Source organism: Coturnix japonica, chromosome 5 (assembly GCF_001577835.2).
Source record: "Coturnix japonica isolate 7356 chromosome 5, Coturnix japonica 2.1, whole genome shotgun sequence".
NCBI lineage: Eukaryota > Metazoa > Chordata > Aves > Galliformes > Phasianidae > Coturnix > Coturnix japonica.
In genome coordinates, this window is record NC_029520.1 from 36,506,294 (window position 1) to 36,525,409 (window position 19,116).

At 36.2% G+C, this 19,116-nt stretch overlaps 1 protein-coding gene across 10 annotated transcripts in view; it reads left to right on the forward strand.

Moving 5' to 3' along the window:
- The window catches only part of NRXN3 (neurexin 3), an 887,537-nt gene that overhangs the window by 663,098 nt on the left and 205,323 nt on the right, over positions 1-19,116 (forward strand). For all 10 annotated transcript variants that reach the window (XM_032445108.1, XM_032445105.1, XM_032445106.1 and 7 more), the window contains one exon: positions 1,964-2,145. In XM_032445108.1, the coding sequence (XP_032300999.1) occupies positions 1,964-2,145 (182 nt within the window). The remainder of the gene's footprint in view (positions 1-1,963; positions 2,146-19,116) is intronic.

Sequence of the window (19,116 nt, forward strand, 5' to 3'; positions counted from 1 at the left end):
TTCGAAGTTCCATTATGCCATTGTGTTCTTCTAAATCAGAACTGAGGAAAATTTCTTGCTTCACTGTGAGCTCAGACATATTTGTTTGAATTTACTGATAGTATGTTATGGTAGGTATGCAGTTGACAAGAACATGGATATATTTTCACTCTGAGTATGCTATTTATAAGTTTTCCTTCTATGCGCTTGAGTCTTTGCTGTCCTGGTAATGTGTGTTGAGATTTCTAGAAGCCTCTTAAATGAGGGCAAAGTGTATCTTATTTCCACTAATATGTAATACTCAGCTTTAATGGAGCTGCAGCTTTATGAGTGCGTGTAGAGATGAAGTATAGAATGTAAAATACAACCTCTTTCTGCATCTAACTACACTAGTTCTCTTCAGGGTTGCTTGATGCACATTGCTAGTTGGTACACCTGGGGGGCGGGGGGAGGGGGGAGGTAAGGAATAGCATTAGACATGTTTTCTCTCAGACCAAAAAATGTTTCCCAGGTCTTCCTGCATTTCTCATACCTGGTTCTGAAGTGAGAGCTGAGTGGTTTGGGTTTCTATTTTGTAGCTTCTGATCTTTTATTATTGTGCTTACAAACTCAGGTGCAGTTGGTAGCTGGGGCATTGAGATGCATTTCTGACCCACATGAAGTTTTCTATCTAGGATGGCAATTTTAGTTGTGTTTTGAAAGAGACTCAGAGGCTGGGTCATAAAAATCCTGCTTGTAACTTGGAGTGCTGAGTACAAGTGAGAAAGTGGTTTCTGAATACTTCTGCTTTCAGCTTCTTTATCTGCAGTGGAAATCCCTCACTTGCATGTCTTACTGAGCTGAGATTGACACTGAATGTGGAGGACAGTATTCAGCTTTGTGGAGGTTTGCTGTTGGGAAAAAAAAAAAAAAAAAAAAAAAAAGAGTCCACAGCTGTGAATAGTCTTCCATTGAAGACATGACAGCTTCCAAGAGGCCAAATATTCTCTTTGAATCCCCAAATGAAACTAAATCCAGCATTTCTGAAACAGTGTCTGATTTGGGTGGGTTTTTTTGTGTATAGTTGCCTCTGTCACCTTTCACAAGTCTTGTACTATCAGGCATTGTCTGGGGTGATACTAAGCACTAATGAAATCATTAATTCTTGATAAGCTCTTCACTTTATCTCAAAGACTGCTTGCCTTTATTCAGGAACTGAAATACCTTTCATTAGGAACCTGAAATACACTTTAGCAGATTGCATACAGTAAAAATGCCCGGAGTGATTTATACCAAAAGTAGGAGGCTGCTAATTTGCTTGTGGTTTTCCCAGTGTTATGCATGTAGGAACATTGGGTTATTCTGAATAACATACATCCGCATTTAGTTTACTTACTGGAAGTATTTGCATTCTTTTGTCCATGCTCATGTGAGAGATGCACCTTCCATAAGGAAGAAATTGAGTTTTAGTTACGAGTCTAACAGTGTGAGCCTAATGGTGAAGGAACAGATAAATTTTCTCTGATTTTTAAAAAGCTACTTCACCTTCATATCTCTTTCTGTCAGAAAAAAAGTCTAGTCTAGCATTCCAGAGTTGTAGCTCTACGAAGGGAAATTTGTGTCTTTATAGAAGGAAAAATGCATGTCTTAATCAGGAGAGGGCAGTCTAAATAACCATTTTGTGCACCTTATAATGCATGCTATCAATTTCAGAGGGCTCACAATGTCATTTGTCACAAAAGAGAAGATCTTAGAGTACGATGTCCTCAGTTATTACCAGCTGGAGTCTGTAAATGTGTATTTTCATCATCTACTTAATTTTCCTGATTCTTTCTATGTGCTATCAGTAGCCTGATCAGTGGAATATCTTGATTTTTACAAAGTTAACTAATGAAAGCATATATTTGTGTATATTCCTTTTAGAAGCCGTAGAATTATTTCCAGAGTTGACAAATAAATGAAATGTGTCATTAATGCTTTTTTCTTTGAATTTTCTGTTTTCTAGCTGGTGCCACATACATATTTGGGAAGAGTGGAGGCCTCATCTTATACACCTGGCCAGCTAATGACAGACCAAGCACAAGGACAGATCGTCTTGCTGTGGGCTTCAGCACAACAGTGAAGGATGGCATTCTTGTACGGATTGACAGTGCCCCTGGACTTGGTGATTTTCTGCAACTGCACATAGTGAGTACAGCTGAAACAACATCTATGTCAAACCTGCATGTCTCTATATGTTTAAAGAAAACTATTATGATGAAATAACGTATGACATTCTCAGTCCTTTTTGTATCTTCAGTACTCACCAAATTAACCTACCTTAGTTTAGGTAGTCTTCAGGGTTAGTGAGAATTGTTGAATGTGACCGGCAGGGAGCCAAATCTTGGTGCCAGAAAAAATGGAGACTGAGGGGAAGGCCTTATGGCATTCAGTAGCAATAAAATGTATTCAAGAATTGTAAAAACAGAGTGAATATGTTTTGTCACTAATACATCTGAATTTTTGGTGGATTATTGCTCTTCTCAGAAGGGTAAGAATGAAATGGAGGAACAATTATTTTTTCTCACTGAGGAAGTAAAGTAAGAACTGACCACATTCTTACCTAGTGTGGAAAGAGTCAATACAACTGATGTTTGCTATTGCAGGGTAGTTCCAAATAGCATGGCTTTGCAAGAAGGTAGAATTTTTTTTTGTGTGTGTTTTTCCTTATAAGGTGGGGAGAAGACTAAGGGCAAAACACTATTGGGTTTATTTTCCTTTTCTAACTAAGTAGTTAAGAAATTTACTAGAGGCTAAAGTTGGTCATATTGCTTGATGGTTGTGTTTCCAATGTTGTACGCATTAATTCATGTTGGAAGAAGGATGTGACATTTTCAGGGTTTGATTGAGCTGGGGCATTATTGATGTTTCACTGGAGATTAGAGAAGGTGTAAATAACTATGAGGAATGTCACAGTTCAATATACAGACCTAATGTGAATGACTGAAGGTCTTAATCTGGTATGGAAGAATATACAATGTTCAGAATCTTGTGGAAATGCAAGGAATATTGCAGAACATTTCTGAAGCAAAGTATAAGGCTCACACTCATTGCCAGCATTTTAAATGGTTTCAATTTGATTTTTGTTATAAAGCTCAGATGTTTAAAATGATTGGAGCATAGCCTGGAACCATTACACTGTCACCAGTTTTGGATTCTCTTTTTGTGTTCTTTCCAAATGTTCCATTTGTGTTTTGTGTTGGAATGAAAGTAAGATCAAAGCCTGGCATTTTCTCTTTTTTCCCCTTAAGAAATGTTTACTTTTTTTTTCAGAGCAAAAACCAAACAAAAGCAAAACCCACACACTGAAAAAGAGAAGATATTGTAAACTGAAGCACTATTAAGCAGGCTGGAATTCTGTAACTTGTTGAGCTAAGTTGGACATGACTGAAGAAGAAAATGTATTCTTTAGCTATTATAATATATAAAATTTCTGTAAAAGGTTGTCAGTTAATTGGAAAACAGTATGCAAGGCATTTGAGGAGCGGCAAAAAGATATGAGGTTGTTAGGTCTTAGGTGGGAAAAAAAGATAGCATCTTATTGTTCTTGGCTGGCCTCTGGGGTGTTGCAGAGAAAATGGAAGCCAGACACTTCTTAGGGTGGTGCTCTGTAGAAGGAAGAGGGAAAATGTGCACAAGTACCAACAGGGAATTTTAATCTTTTACTGAGAACTTTTAACAATGGGAATATGTACATAATGAGTTTTTTTCAGCATCAATGGTGCACAGGCTTTCCTCTGTCATTTGGTCTTCTGTTACAAATGAGTCAAACTGAATTACTATTATTATTATTTTTTTGACTGATTGTCTTTTTAGCATTATCAGAGATCTAGAGACATTAGATACCTAAGATATGAACTGTGGTTGGTATTAGTGCTAAAAGTTCTCTTGGCCACTTCAGGTACAGTTTGGCCAATTTTATGCCTAAAGATATTCACTGGCAGCAAATGCAGTAGTTCAGCTTTCTCTTGTTCTTTTGTGGTCATTGTGGATTAGGAGGATTTGCCAGTTGTTTGTGAAAAGCAAAGGTATGCTGCTGTGCATTTCTGTGTCTGGTATTCCCCCTTACCATGTCTATTGTTGACAACACCAATGTTCAAATAGAAAACATAGTCTGAGCCTCATGCTACTTTAAACAGTATATAAGTGTTTTTTTATCTTTGAAACTGCTACTGACTTCTTGAATATCTTTAAGACGACTTTGTTATTTTTAGTTCATTATTTTTAGTTTATGTATAATTATTTAATTATTTTATGTAAATTACTGAAAGTCACAGAAGTGAGTTAACATCAAAACTATTTTGGAAAAGGTTGAAATCTTAAAGGTATGTCTTGGCAACTGAAATGTGAGACCATATATGACATTTTACTTTGCAAGACATATGCAAGCTTTCCGTAGGATCAGTCTTCCTAGCTAACTGAAATTTACCACATGCTGTGTGCTGTCATGTTCAAAGATGCTGTCCATCCTCTTTTTCTCAAGCCTTGTCCTTCCATTAGGCAGTCTTCCAGTATTAAAAAAAAACCAAGTCAGTGGTTCAAATGATGATAAAAATATAGCGGAAATATATTTGTATATCAGGAAAAAGTTATGAAACTGTGTTTAAAAAAAAAAGTGAATTAAAGTAGGTATTAAATCATGCAAAACAGATGTTAACTCATTTTATGTATGTTTAACAAAATAAATTGACTTTTGGGGAGGAATTTTTCTATTTATTTTGACTGATGGATATTTTTGAATGAGTACTGGAGAGGCCTCTTCTTTTGGGGCTTTCTGGGTATGCCAATTAGACTTCTTATTTATAAAAACTATTATTTTTTAAGGATGGTATTTACTAAATTCTGGCCTTCTCACTCTTCCTTATCTGCTCTGTTGATTATAATAGATCACAAAAGTTGCTTAGTAACTATATTGCAATGTACATTACTGTATTAAAACAAGCCAGTCATAGCATGGGTTGTATGTTATACAAATCTGGTATAATTTTAAAGGTTGTTAAAGGAGCTTGTGTTATTCTAGAGAGACTTCTTAATAGCTCAAATGTGGGTTTTTTTCTTTTTTTTTTTCTTTTTTTTTTTTTCTTGACATATTATGCTTTGAAGCATTCATTATAATCTTTCTAAGAGATAAAAAGCTAAAGAAGGTATCTTTATTGAAGACTTGGATATTGCTTAATTTATGATTGTTCTGTTTGGATTCATTTTAAAATTATGACTCCTTCAGACATTGTGGAAATTCATTAACTAAACTGTCTCTTATATGACAAACAATTACAACCTCTGAAACTAGTTTCTCTCCTGATTTACAATGAAGAATATGCCAGCAGTGCTGGGAAAATGGGTGGCATGCATTTCAGATTGATGTTATATATGAAGCATGAGGCATTAGTGTGAACAGCTCTAACTGTACCATGTGGAATTTGTTGTTGCAGCTTCAAATCTCGTAAGATTTTTTTCTGACAATTCATTCAAAGAACCAAGTCCAAATATGTACCAAAAATTTGCATTCTACAATGGAGAGTTAAAAGACTGTACATTTGGGCTATGGTTGAATGTTTCAATGTGATCTTTCACATGACACCACAACATCTATTTTGTGGTTTTTACAACATGCAAAAGTCTTTATAGAGAACAAACAAGGAGAGAGTTATGAGTTCAGAACAGGGCTTTTACACTTGCTTTTCCAGGCCTTAAACCATATAAAATAAGTCTTTGAATTTGGTATGCTGCTTTGAGTATACCAAGAGTAGCTGAGCATCAGTATACAAAGGTTATCATCATTTCTGAAGTTTAGTGCTTATTATGTGGCATTCTATTCAAGAATCAGTAATGATCTGTGTACATTTCTCCTGTCCTTTTAAATAAATTATGAGTCCCTCAGGCTTGTTGCAAAATAAAACATCTTCCGCTGAGTTTAGACACTGAAGCATGCCAACAGGTCACCAAAATATAAGGTGAGTCAGGGGCTTCTTCAGTGAAGCAAAGAATTGTTTATTAACTAGCTAGGTATAGGAGACATCTTGTGTGATGCATGCTTGCATAGCTAAGAAAGAGAAGCAGCTCGTGTATGAGAATGGCTAGACTCCTACTGGTTAAGGATGAGTTTTCAAGCAAAATGTTACATTGTCTCAATCCTTAGAAAGTCTGAGAGAACAGACTGGAGACATTTTCCATGGAGACAAAACCCAACTTACCCGAGGGTGTACTCGGCAGGTCTCCTATAATTATTCACATATAAAATCTGCCTGAATGCAGCTTTCTATTATGGATCTTTAATAGGTGCAACCTAGGGATTAACATATGCACAAAGACTTGAAAGCTTGACTGCTAACCTTCCAGGCAAGAAAGCAAATGAGGTGAATGAAGGAGTCAGAACTGTTCTGGTTTAATTTTGGGATATGAAGTTTTAGCAGGGTTTCTCTTTCATTTATTTGTGTATGTTTTTTAAAAATAAGCCTTTGTTTGCCAGTTCTTGAAGTTTTCTCTGTGTACTAGGCACTGTAATGTTTGGTATGGGAGTATTGTCCTCTAACAACCAACACTGTATAATTCAATGCTAGAACATAGCTTGAGCTATTGTATTGCATACACATTCTGAGGATTACACTGCATATCACAAGTGTCTTCTTCTGTAATTATTGATACAGATAAATGTTATGCCACATCTTTTTTTTTTTTTTTTTTTTTGCTTAGGTTGGCTGTCATTTTCAGCTGAGATTAGCACCTTAATTGTGTTAAATTTTTTTGTTGATCTATCAAGGTGTGGTGCATTATGCAAAGATGAATTTCTTGGTATTCCATATGAACTAGTTGGATTCTTTTTGTGACCAATTTGATAGTCTACCACGATAGAGTATTTGAAGTACCTTTTGTCATTATTAGATGGTGTCCTAGGAGATGAATTAATTAGCAGAATAGCTGGAAAAGTAAACATTAGCAATGACCTACTTGGAATCCACTCTGGCCAGTGTCAGCCAGCTTCATGTAATCTTTAACTGGAAGAAGGTCACTATTCCTGACTATGTACTTGGAAAATATTTAAGTGTACAAAGATGTACACATATCCAGTTCATCGACATGAAAAAAAATAGAGCTAAGATAACATGAACGTACTTTCTTACATTGTGTTTATAGAATGAAAAACACAGAAAACTCAATAGACTTCAGCACTGTTGTTTTGCATGTCAAAAGCTGTATCTGAATGAGCCTCAAATTTGAAGTGTGCACATCAGAAGCTGTGTCCTTGTTTTATCAGTATTCCATGTCATTTCTTCCCTCAATCAAGTCATTTTTCCTGTTCCATTCCTGTTTTCCTGCGGGAAGGGAAGGATGTCACGCAATTAACTCTTCAAACTGCAACAATTTGAGTGAGCCTCATATTTGAGATATACTCCACTGTCTACTTTTCAGCCAGTAGAAAATTGTTAGGGTTTTCAATTTACTTATATTTGATGTTGTTTTTAACATGTTGTTGTTAAAACACTCAGGAATTCTGACCAAAAATGCCTTCAAGTCATATGCTGTCCTTCTCTAAACTCATTGGATCCACAGAGCCCCATGTGTTTGTGCACTTTTCCCTAGAGCACATACAAGTAAAGTAAAACTAATTTGATCTGCAGTTTCCAAAACAGCTTTTAAACATGTTATTGTTACTTCTAGTTTTATTTTGAAAAGAGAGTTAAAAAAAATCATTTTTTCATGTATTTGGACAGGTTCATACTATGCATAGGAACTGTCTATGTGTTATCTACTAGCTCTTGGGAAACAGTCTCTGGTAGCTGACAAGGAGTTGAGAGTAAACCTTTGAAGGTTAAGGAGCTTTTCACCCTGGTATGCTGTTTACAGTTGGCACAGCTTGTCACTATACCTCATCAAGTGATCTTAATGTCCTTTTGAGGTTAAGTCCCTGCCTTGTTGCCAGTGGCTGTATGAATGAATGTATGTAGTTGAATGCAGTAGTGCAGGAAATAGCACACTGATATCCTGTGGATAAAGATGATAGATTTTAGATCCCTCGTTCCACTGAGGCAGCGTGGAAGCTCAGTGCTTAGATATAAGGACTCATTAATTCTTCACTCAGAAACAGTTTATGCATAGATCCTAGTGCTTTCACTGTTATTGAAGGTTGTGAAACTAATTTGAGATATCGTAGAAAGAGCTGGAAGGGCAGTATTAGCAAAAATGATAAAATTGCAAATTGGGCCAGAAGTTCACCTTATTAGAGTCACAAACCTGAAAAGAATCTTTGGGCTTCAGCTCTGCAGGCAAGTTTGAGTTTAGTTTGACAAGAGAGTGGAAACCTAAGAACTGGAAGGGAGGTTAACTGGAAAGTTGTGTCGATGATTTTGTAAAATGTGGATTAAATGTGTGATTAACTAAATACATTGTTTTTGTTTTTCAATAAGAAGAAAGGCTTGCTGCTTTATCTTATTCTGTTTCATTGAGAAGCTGGCTTCTATTCCTAAGAAAATGGTTTGGTCTAATGAGCAACGCCACTTCAGTGCAAACTTGCTCATTTTAGTGCAGCGCATCTAGCAAAGGTGGACCCTAATATGTCAGTGTAAGTGCAGAGACAAAAAAACAAACCAAAGCATACCCTCCTAAATAGAAAAAAATCTGTGAAATAGCTGATGTCTGAGACATTATTCCCTATGTATACAACTTCTATTTAAAATACATCATGAAGCTTTGAAACCTGTTTAATTTGTGACAATACCTTAAGTTTTGTTCTGGTTGTTTGGATCACTGAGTTGTTAAATGATCAGTTCTCAGTCTCCCACAGTAGCCATACAGAGACTCTGTATGACATATATAGCATTAAATGTTAGGTTATCACTTGTTCTTTATATGAAAAGCAAAGTAATAAATACAGTATTTTGCTTAATGGTTATTTTAGTTTAGCCTGTTTTTAATGTTTGTGGAATACTTCATCTAGGGCTTTATGATATATCATAATTTCAATACAACTTGAGCTGAACTGTCATTACTGTTTTTGCAATACTTAACATTTGAGAGCTTTTTAAGATTTGAAGATTTTCTCATTCTGTAAAACAGTTTGTTGATGAGTAAACCACAAAATATTAGGTCTTTTTTGATGCTGAGAATGTTTATAGATTTCTTAATGTGTTTCTTTTTGTTGTGCATGTTATGTTGCTGTCCTTTTTCCTGAAGAATTAAGTACTAATAGTGAAATGGTTTACTTTTATTTATTTTAAGCTGAGTCAAGTAAGAAGAAATTGAGATAAGATCCAGTGCAATTCTTTTCTTCAAATATCAAACGTTTGAAGAAAATGTCTGAGGTTTTTAGTGTTCATTGTGAAGGAAGCAGAAGAGTCTTTGGTATTTGAAGACTACACTAACAACTGGTAGTCTTAATTCTTTAGAAGAAGCACTAGACCTACTGAGTGATTCAGAGAAAAATATCTTCCTTTTGTATGCTTGGATGAATTGCACTAATAGATTCTAAATTAAATCTGCTTGTAATTAAAGCCTTTATCACCTTCTCTATGGCTGCATCAAAAAAGAATAAAAAAAATTCTTGATCTTGGTGTTAATGGATAGCAGCAGGGTATGGTAATAATTCACAGTGTATTCAAACATACTGAGTACTACTCAAAAGCAATTAAACAAGGGCAATCGTCAGTTTAATTTACCCCTTACTTGGTATCTGATGTAACCTTCTCATCAAAGGTTAACAACTGCTTGGTACTACATCTGTTACAGTGAAATGAATTGTTCCTCTATTAAGCTGCTAGGAAGAGCATCTTAAAGGAAAAAGTAGTGTTGAATCTTATGAAGTGTAAACTTCATCTAATCCAAACAATGTGTAGCATTTTTGCACTACAACTTTAATTTCCAAGGATTTCAAAATACAGCTTGGAGAAAAGATAAATTAATCAGTGGCATGCAGCTGGTTACAGGATAAAAATAAACTCTTCTGTTGAGCATGAAAACTAGTCCAACACAGTTCTACATGGGAAATGTATGAAGAATGCTACCTTTTCCATTCTAAAAAGGAATTGCAGAGAGAATTTCAAGGAGAGAGTGCAGAGTGCACAGAACAAGTTTTGCTAGAACTCCAGCATCCAACTTCTCACACATTTCATGAAGTGGCATGGTTCTTATTCAAAACCACTACCTTAACGGTTGTTAAAATGATTAAAAATGCATATGTATTTTATTTTAAAACATCTATACAATCACAGTATGTGATTGAAAGATATTCATGAACATTCTTATAAAATGAGAAAACTGAGAAATTGAGATTAGATGATGTAACTAGAGATACAGCATTGGAATTGGAGATGATTATCTCTGAAATATCCTCTTTTTGTAAAACAGTAAGGCCTTTTTCCCAGTACCTCTTTTGAACCACCCTCAGGGGGACAGTACCTACGGCTGGGAAAGGGTAGTACCCTTGGAAAGCTGCTGTTGCTCGTAAAATCTGAGGGCCAGTTTTATGGCATTGTGCTGTGTGGTGTGTTGTTTTCGTTTTTGTTTTTTTTTCCCTCTTCATTCAAATACACTGGGTCCTGAACTTGCTTAGTTTTTGTGTTGCTGAGATCATAGGCTGAAACAATATGATTTGTGCTAATATTACTCTCCCATTTGTTAACCTTTCACTATGTGAAGCATGATTGAACTGAGAGCTTCCTGCTGGTTTGAGAGGCATTTATGTTAAATACATGATAGAGGCATTTGCCTCTTCTTATGCAAAAGAAGTCGGATCGGGAAGACTGCAAACACAGTCCCAAATGCAGCTGAAGTATATCCTATGTAGTGTGAAAGCTCTCTTAAATGTGTTTGTCATTTTTTTTTCTGTTCTGCATTTAAATTCCTGATGCTTTGTTTAAGCAGTTTGCAGACTACAGAGACTGCCTCATAACTAGTGCAATTTGGGCCAGTGTAAAGCATCAGCTGAGAGCTTTTTTTGCCTCTGCTGATGACTGTGCAGAATACTAGCTCTGAATATCTAAACTTACTTTCAGTGCACATTGTCCCAGTTTTAGCTTATTTTTTATTCTTGTCAATTACTGATGTCAGTATTTGTATTTTTGTATATGGAATGCTGTAGCTTAAATATATTTCAAGACACTGTTTCTCTCTGTACAGTGATCTTTAGGTGTGATTCAGGTGGGCATCACTGAAGTAAGTGCACCTCCATAACCTGAGAGCTTTTCTGTACCTACTAAGGTAATCAGTTGGGCAACATACGGAAATGACTGAGAACCTGCTGGAATGTATTAAAGCTGTACATTTTGGGGGAATTCAAGGGAAGGAGAGGTGGGTTTATTTCAGATGGTGTTTTATGGGTGGTGGTAAGTGGTGTACTGAAGTGTACTGAAGAGCTGGGGTAAGAAAAGTCATTTCAACATGAATGGATTTCTTTGTGTTGTGCCTAAGTTTATACTCAGTGACCCCCAACATCATGGAGAGTGGAGAACTGTCAGCACCTTTTTGCAGATGATTGTTTTATAAAACTATCACATTTAATTACCACTAAGACCTAACTTCTTTTTATACTCTTACAGTATTCAGAGGGTTTTACAAGAGCAATTTTAGTGCATTGTTCTGTTATACTGAAAAGATTTTCCCGTGACATGATAAAATTTTGTTGTGAAACTGAGTAATTCTCTTCTTGTGTTTATTTTGAAAAATCTGTCATCTTACATATATGAACTGTCTCTGCTTCTTTTAATGCATAAATGTAATTCTTATTGTTGGTGATATTTTCAAGCCCTTACTCTTCATTCTTGTCTGTTATTTGCAGAAGGGAGATATGTTGTGCTTTCTCAAATATTTCTTTAAAATGTGGGAACCTAGATTGAATATAGTTCTTCAGTAATTATGATTGTTAATTACCTTGGGGTTTTTAAATGTGATCTTCAGTCACTTTGCCTTTTTCCTGCAGACTCCATTCACATAGTTCAGACTGTCTTATTGTGAAATTTTCTCCCTTAAAACTGATGTTAAAATGAAACTGGTTTTAAAATCCTTTTTGATTTGAGTTCTAGTCAGAATTTGCTTGAAGCATTCTGCTGTGCTCAAGAGGGCTGGCTTCATTATTGCACCAGATAAGTATTGCTGCTTTGTTGTAAACTGGCCCAAGATAGATACGTGCAAGTTACTTTGGGTATCTTAATAATATACATTTGGTTTATGCTTGGCTGTGTAGATGTACTAGGGTTATGAGGCAAGGTTTTGGTAGCAGGAGACTGCAGGGGTGGCCTCTGTGATCATCAGCTGCCTCTGGTGTTTTCAGGTCACCTCTAGTTTCTCTCTTCTATAGTCTGTTAATAACAGACAATACATTATATTAATCTTCCTACACTGAATTTCTTTTGCCCATGATAGTAATCTTCCTGTTTTTTTATCTCAACCCTTGAGCCCATTTTTAATTGTTTCATTCCCCTCTCCTTTAAAGGAGAGGGAATAAGGAAGCACTACAGTGGAGTTTCCGTGAAACAGACAGAGCTTAGTGCATCTGCATGCAGTTGTCTTTGTTTTAGAATCCTTTTACAGAAGTTATGTGGTCAATTTAAAGAACTCTTAATCAAATGCTTTAGGTTCCCTTCCAATGTGTTGTCCTGTGTCATGACGTTAGTACTTTTTATGTATACGCTGTTGTGTTTGATTGTTCATTTGTACAACTTTCAGTGGCAATTGTGTTCAGTGATAACGCTGAGTTAAAAGGAAGATGGGTTGTCCTCTGGCTTTCAACTGTCAGTCTTGGAAGTGATAAGCATTTTGACATGTTAGGAGACATGCTGGCTCAGTTTATAAGATATGTGTCAGACTGGAAATCACATGATATGCAGGATTCCTGAGATAGTTATTAATGGGCTTCTGAACTTGTGAATAAAGCATGGTAAATCTGCCCTTTGAGATAATTGAAAAGACATCTCTTGAAATGTGAGCAGCAGCACTGAAGGATGATTGCTACTCTTTGGGGACATAGGGTAATACTGTGTTACATGCAATTTGAAGTCGCACACCCAATATTGATCTAGTCTGGCCATGTTTTAACATCCCTTAGCAGCTGCCCAATGCATTTCCTACTTGCCCTGTTCCTATCCCCTTGCTGTCACAAAAGCTACTTGTTAGCAGAATAATTCCATTTACTTAATGAAAAATTTAGGTTACAGAACTGGCATGATAACGGAGAAAGTAATAGTTTTATAGGGGCATAATTTTAATCTAAAATGTAGAAGTAGGCAAAACGTAGAAATGTGAGCTATTTTGCCTGCTTCATTTATGTATTGCATTAGGGCTTTTGGTATCATTCTTATAATTGTCTTGATGTGACACACATCATGACCAAAGAAACAAAAGGACTAATGATAACTGGTACAGCTGATGCTGATACAGTGAGATGCACATGGTGCCTGACTCTCACTGCCTTCTTTGAAGAAAATATGATCTTCAAAAAAAGTGGCAAATTCTAATTCTTAAATAGCTTAGATACAGTGAAGTTACTGAGGCAAGTTTTTAGTTCTACAGGATTATTTTGAATGCAGAATCTCTCAATCAGGGTTATTGGAACTGTGATGGTATTCAATTAATGATGCATGTTCCACAGTGCTTGCTGAAAGAAAATCCTCATTTGAACTTACCCATGAAGGTTTCTCTGGACGCTGATCATTCAGTGGATAGTTATTTCCTTAAACAATGAGAAAAATAAATGGGTTTAGGCTCTTATAAAAGCTTCTTGCCTCTCATACTGTAGTGTTTGAGCTCCTATGTCAAAAGCCACCTTTCTTCTGGGAGGGTGAGTATGTTGCTCTTTCCCCAAAACTGCTGGTAGATGATGATGTTTGGGGATTTTGGAGGTCACCTGTACCACCAGAGCAAAGCCAGGTCAGAGAAATACACTCAAACTAGCTAGAGCTCAGAGGATTAGCTGCTGAACGTTGTTCAGTGCTTTTTGGTAAGTCCTTCATTTTTAATGCCATTGTGTTTTGGGAGGGGCTGTAGTTCAGCTAGAACAAATTCTGTGCCTCTTTCCTACTCCTTTCTGAAATCAGGTGAACAGGTCAGAGTGTTCATCTGACAGGTTGTGCTCCCTTTTAAGATTGTTGCTTTGTTTTGTTTTCTAGTGAGATGCCTGATAGCGATTGACTCTCTTCATTTGAAGTGCATTTTTGTCAATCATGAGAGTGAAATGGAGATTCATTTCTCTTACTGCTGGCTTAAAATTAGAACAAATAAAATGAGTTAATGGGTACTTTAGACTCCTTGCTTACACTACTTGGACTGAAGAGCCTGTGGTCCCCTTCACTGTCAAATTACACTGTCTTGGTTGCATAAACTAAGTCCAGAGGTTACAGAAAGCACTACAAACTAGCATAAATGAGCAGGTTATTGTGAATGTAATTTGATGCCAGTGCTCCGTATCCATAGATGTGAATGAAACTTGTCAAAATGCCAGTGAGGAGAGGCAAGAGAGAGAATTGTGCAGTTGCATGTTAGTATCATGTAGTATGTAAAACTGTGTATTGGGTGTAAATGACAGGGTGTTGGCAGCAGGAGACATTGAAGAAATGGCAGAAAATGCCTTAGAGAGAAAAGGATGAGAAAAGAATAAATCATGAACATTAAGGGGATCGTCTATCAGAGGATAAGGTGCTCCGTGGCAGAGCAGATACCCTTGTTTGCTAAAGGTGGAAAATGAATAAGCAGCTAGTAAGGTGTTTGAATTCCACCAGAGCCAACCCACCACCAAGCGTCAGTGGCACAACTATGTGCAATTAGAAGGGTAAAATTTCTTTAAGGCCCTTGTTAGTAAAGCTGAGCTAACCTAGTATGGCACTGGCTAAATTTGACATTGAAAACTGCTGCGAGTCTGAAGGTGTTTTGTTGTTTTTGTTGGGTTTTTTTTGTGTGTGTGTGTTTTGTTTTTTTTATAATGAGGATGGAAAATAGGTCAAGGTAAGTAAAGGTTTGTGTCTCATTGATGATAAATTTAGTCTTCAAAGATTCGTCACAGTGTCTCATGCTGTCTGGAGTTGCACAACTTCTCACGATCTGTGTGTTCCTGCCTCTATTTACATGTCATCTGTTTGTTAACAGAGTGCAGACTGCTTACTTGGATAGGAAATGTATACTTATGAGGGTGAGCAGCAAACCATATTTTAGGTGAATTTGGCTGAGGCCATGGAACAACAAAACAACAACTCATTTGCTTGCTTGAAAGAACCCCAGAATCCTCAAAAGGACTTGGAATTACCTTTTAGTGTAGTACTGTTTAGAAGTGTAAAAGGGTGTATTATTTTAGTAGTATGAACTTCATAGTCTGACTCTTCTATCAGAAATAATCAGAGTGCTTTCAGGAACAGAATATTCTTTTGAGAATAGTCACATCAGTATTAGATTTCAAGATTTGATATTGATAATGTCTCAGCAATAACCTTCATAATTTTTGTTAGATTTGTGTTACTCTTGTCCTTGATTGGGCAGACTTACCTCAGAATGAATAAGTGTGCCTTATCACTTTACATGCTCAAAAACATGGAGTTACATTTCTCAGGAGGTATAAGTTAATACCTAAAATAGGCTTTCCTAAGACGTTATACAAAGAGAAATTAAGGTGTAAAACAGTCCCAAACGTCAGCAGAAAACTGCAAGCAACAACTTATACAAAGTTGAAAGTAGGATTAAATAGATATCCAACCATCATATTAATCTTGTATATCTTCTGTATAAAGTCTTTACCTTGGATGATAGTCTACAGGGCAGAGTACTTGGAACAATCAACCAGTGGAAACCTCAGGGAGAACTGTCTTCTAAGGATAAAAGCTGAAAATCAGAACATGTATTATAGAAGTATAGAATTAGATAAAGTTTGTTCTCTAGATTTCTGGTGTAAAAACAGAAATTTCTCTGAAATAGACTAAAAAGGGTGCTCAAAAGATCTTTTGTTTAGCTTGATTTGAGTTCAGTTTATTTTTATAACGATATGAGGGCAGAGAAATTGTCATATTGCAAATTCATGGGAATATTGTGTATCTGTTTATTGGAAATAGGTGCTAGAGTATCTGATGTAAAGTAGTAAATTTATAATTATCTAAATTGTATTTTAAATTTTAACTGTAGTACCACAAAGAAAAACCAAATAAGGTGGAAAATAAGTTTTGAAAAAAGGCAGCTGAAAGATATTGTACTTCAAGCTGGAATGAAGAATTCAGGAATTAGAAAAGGCAGATGTAACCATCATTTCAACTCAAGACAGATTACATTGTGTTTCCTGGGTCTTTTGCACTTACTCTACTGCTACAAGTTATGAGGATTTTACCACTTCGTACAAGCAATGATTTCACATCTGAATAGGCTTTAATCTTTAATATGGTAATAAAATCTTAATATAAATTGTTGGAAAGACATGTTTCTATTAATACTAAATTAAACATTTTCCTCAATGAGGGATTTGTTTTTCAAGGGAAATAGCTTTCACATATGTGAAAGTAATTAATAGAATCTCTGCTTTCCTATTTTGAAGAAAACTTCTGGGCTAATATTCTGATGGTTTTCAATACTGCTTGTAATTATTCAAAAATAACTGTCTGTGGGCAAAGATCTTTCCAGTTATTTACTGTCCTAGCATGTGTCTGTTGCTTTCACTGATGCTTGCTTAAACACTTACCTGATGTTGCTTCAGCTTTTCTTTATAAACATCATAGACAGTATTTAAAAACCTCAAGCCCATGGGCTTCAGTGCTTCATAGGAAAGCTCCAGTGCTTTAGATACAGAACCCACTGAAACTGGGAAAGGTTTTGAAGGGTTCATTTTCCATTTTGATCACCTAAACTTTATTTGAGGAAGCATCTTGTCTGAAATTACATTTGATTTTTTTCTACTTTACTAGTAGAGTCTAATCATACAACCAGATAATAAACACAGTTGCTAAGAAACATCATCAATTCTAAAAACCTGTCACTGTCTTATAAATACTTTTTTATAGGGAAAAAGAGATCAGTGGACAAACTGATTAATATTTGATAATATCACAATAAGCCTTCATTTAATGGCTTCAGCATTTATAATTAACCTTCTGTTTCATTTAAAATGTGTCTACATTTTCAGGTCAAGCACTTGGGGTGGGATACACTGAACTGTTAAAATGAAAGATGAAGTGATGTGCTGGGATCTCCAGGTTATTCACAGTACTGGGAGGCTGAGCAAAATGCTATTTAAAATTCACAGTTTTGTGCCAACTTCACTACACACGCTTGTATTACATCAGCTTTTTGGATCAGTCCACCTGTAGTGCCACAGCATTTGTGTAAATGAGAAAAGGTAGGTGATGACTCATCCTGGAATCCGAAGGTCTTTGTATGCAGCATGAGAGAGGATGTAGTGCATTGAGTACATTAAGTGCTTTCCGTTGAACTCCCTTGTCCAACCAAAGAGCTGTCTTCTTTCTGACTGCTAGTTTTTGCTCTCTGGCTGAGCAGAATATTCTTCAAAACATTCACTATAATTATACAATCATCTAGTTTGAAAAAGACCTTCAAAATCATGAAGACCAACCACATACCTCATCTACAGAGTCTCATTACTTAATTACACTTCTTATTACCTTAACTAGCTTGCATGCTGGTTTCAAACTGAAATCTTAGGCAGAAGACCCTTATTCCAACCTAGTATGCCCCTATTACACACTGCAGAGGGAGAAAACAGAGGACTACAGGGTCTACACTGATAACTTGAGTTATTGTTCTCCAGTTGCAGGGAAAATGAGGGCAAAAGAAAAAGCAATTGTTGTGCCATCTGCAATTTAGTCTTGCTGGGTTGTTTCTCTGTTGGTTTAAAAAAACAACTGTTATGTTTGATTACATTGATATAATAAGCCTCTGATGTGTTTAAATATAGAACCCAATGGAATGGAGATCAGAAAAATCTGTTTTAGGAACAATCATTGCTAGTAACAAATAATAGGAAAGAAGGGATATATGTGGGAAATAATATCAACAACTCAAAACAAATTCACCCCCAGAAAATTGATGTGAATTTACAGCAATTATTGTTCTAAAATTCCATCTCAGATGAGTTAAGACCAGAACAGTCTGACCCAAGTACAGCTTAATGGGAAGAAGCTGATATTTGGGTAGCCTAAATGAAGAGCTGATTCAGGCTCCATCTTGAAAGAAAAGCTGGTTGAAACTATTGACATTTCTGCTTCACATTGCAATTATGAGAAATGCTATTGCCACCTCTTGGAAGATGATTAAAGTAATTGCCATCTTTTTGTTCTTGTTCTCCTTCAGTTGCGATCACTGGGTGTCTGCTTTCTTTTGTGTTATACTTTGAATCTGTTTGTCTAAGGAAAAAGCCAGCCTCAGCATAATTGGGCCATTTCCCTGTCACAGTGGTTTCCTTTTGAATCTTGTTACTCTCTACGGGTTGTAGTGAGGTCAATCACATTCAGTCAAATGGCTGAGCAGTTAAAAAGTGTAGTAGAATGAAGTACCCGCTGTCCATGCAAGTTGGAGAAGAAATATGAAAGGACAGTCTAGGGAAAAGAGGTGCCTTTGCTGTTGTTAGCAAAACTTTGCCCATTTACAACTCACGCTCGCTTGAATTTGTCCTGCAAAGAGAAAATTTAAGTGGCCTTGTGACATGCAAGTTCTCTCATCAATATTAATGTCATGGCAGCCATGTAGCATTCCTCTGATACTGATTTGCTTTCACAGGAAAGCATCTGTGTATATTTATACAATATCATGGCATGGTACCCCTGAATCCAGCATCACAGTGCAAAATGATCACTGACTGATTCAGTGCTGTGACCCAGTGCAGTGATTATTGATTCAGCGTTAGGGTTCAGTCTTACACCCTGTGCCGTTGCCATCATTATTGACTTAAGAGCATGATGCAAGGTCATTCTGAGAGACATCACGCAGCACTGTTTGGATTTATTGTCTTTGCATATTGACACAATGTTATTATTTGTATTTGTAGTCTAGTTTCTCTTTATGGAAATCCTAATCTATCTGGGGCAAAGTTTGTTCATATTTATAAATTACTAATGAAATTGTCTGAATAATGCTTCAGTGTTATGTACTGATATTTGCAAGGATACCAGTGCATCCTTACTCTAATAAATCAAACCCATACTTGCT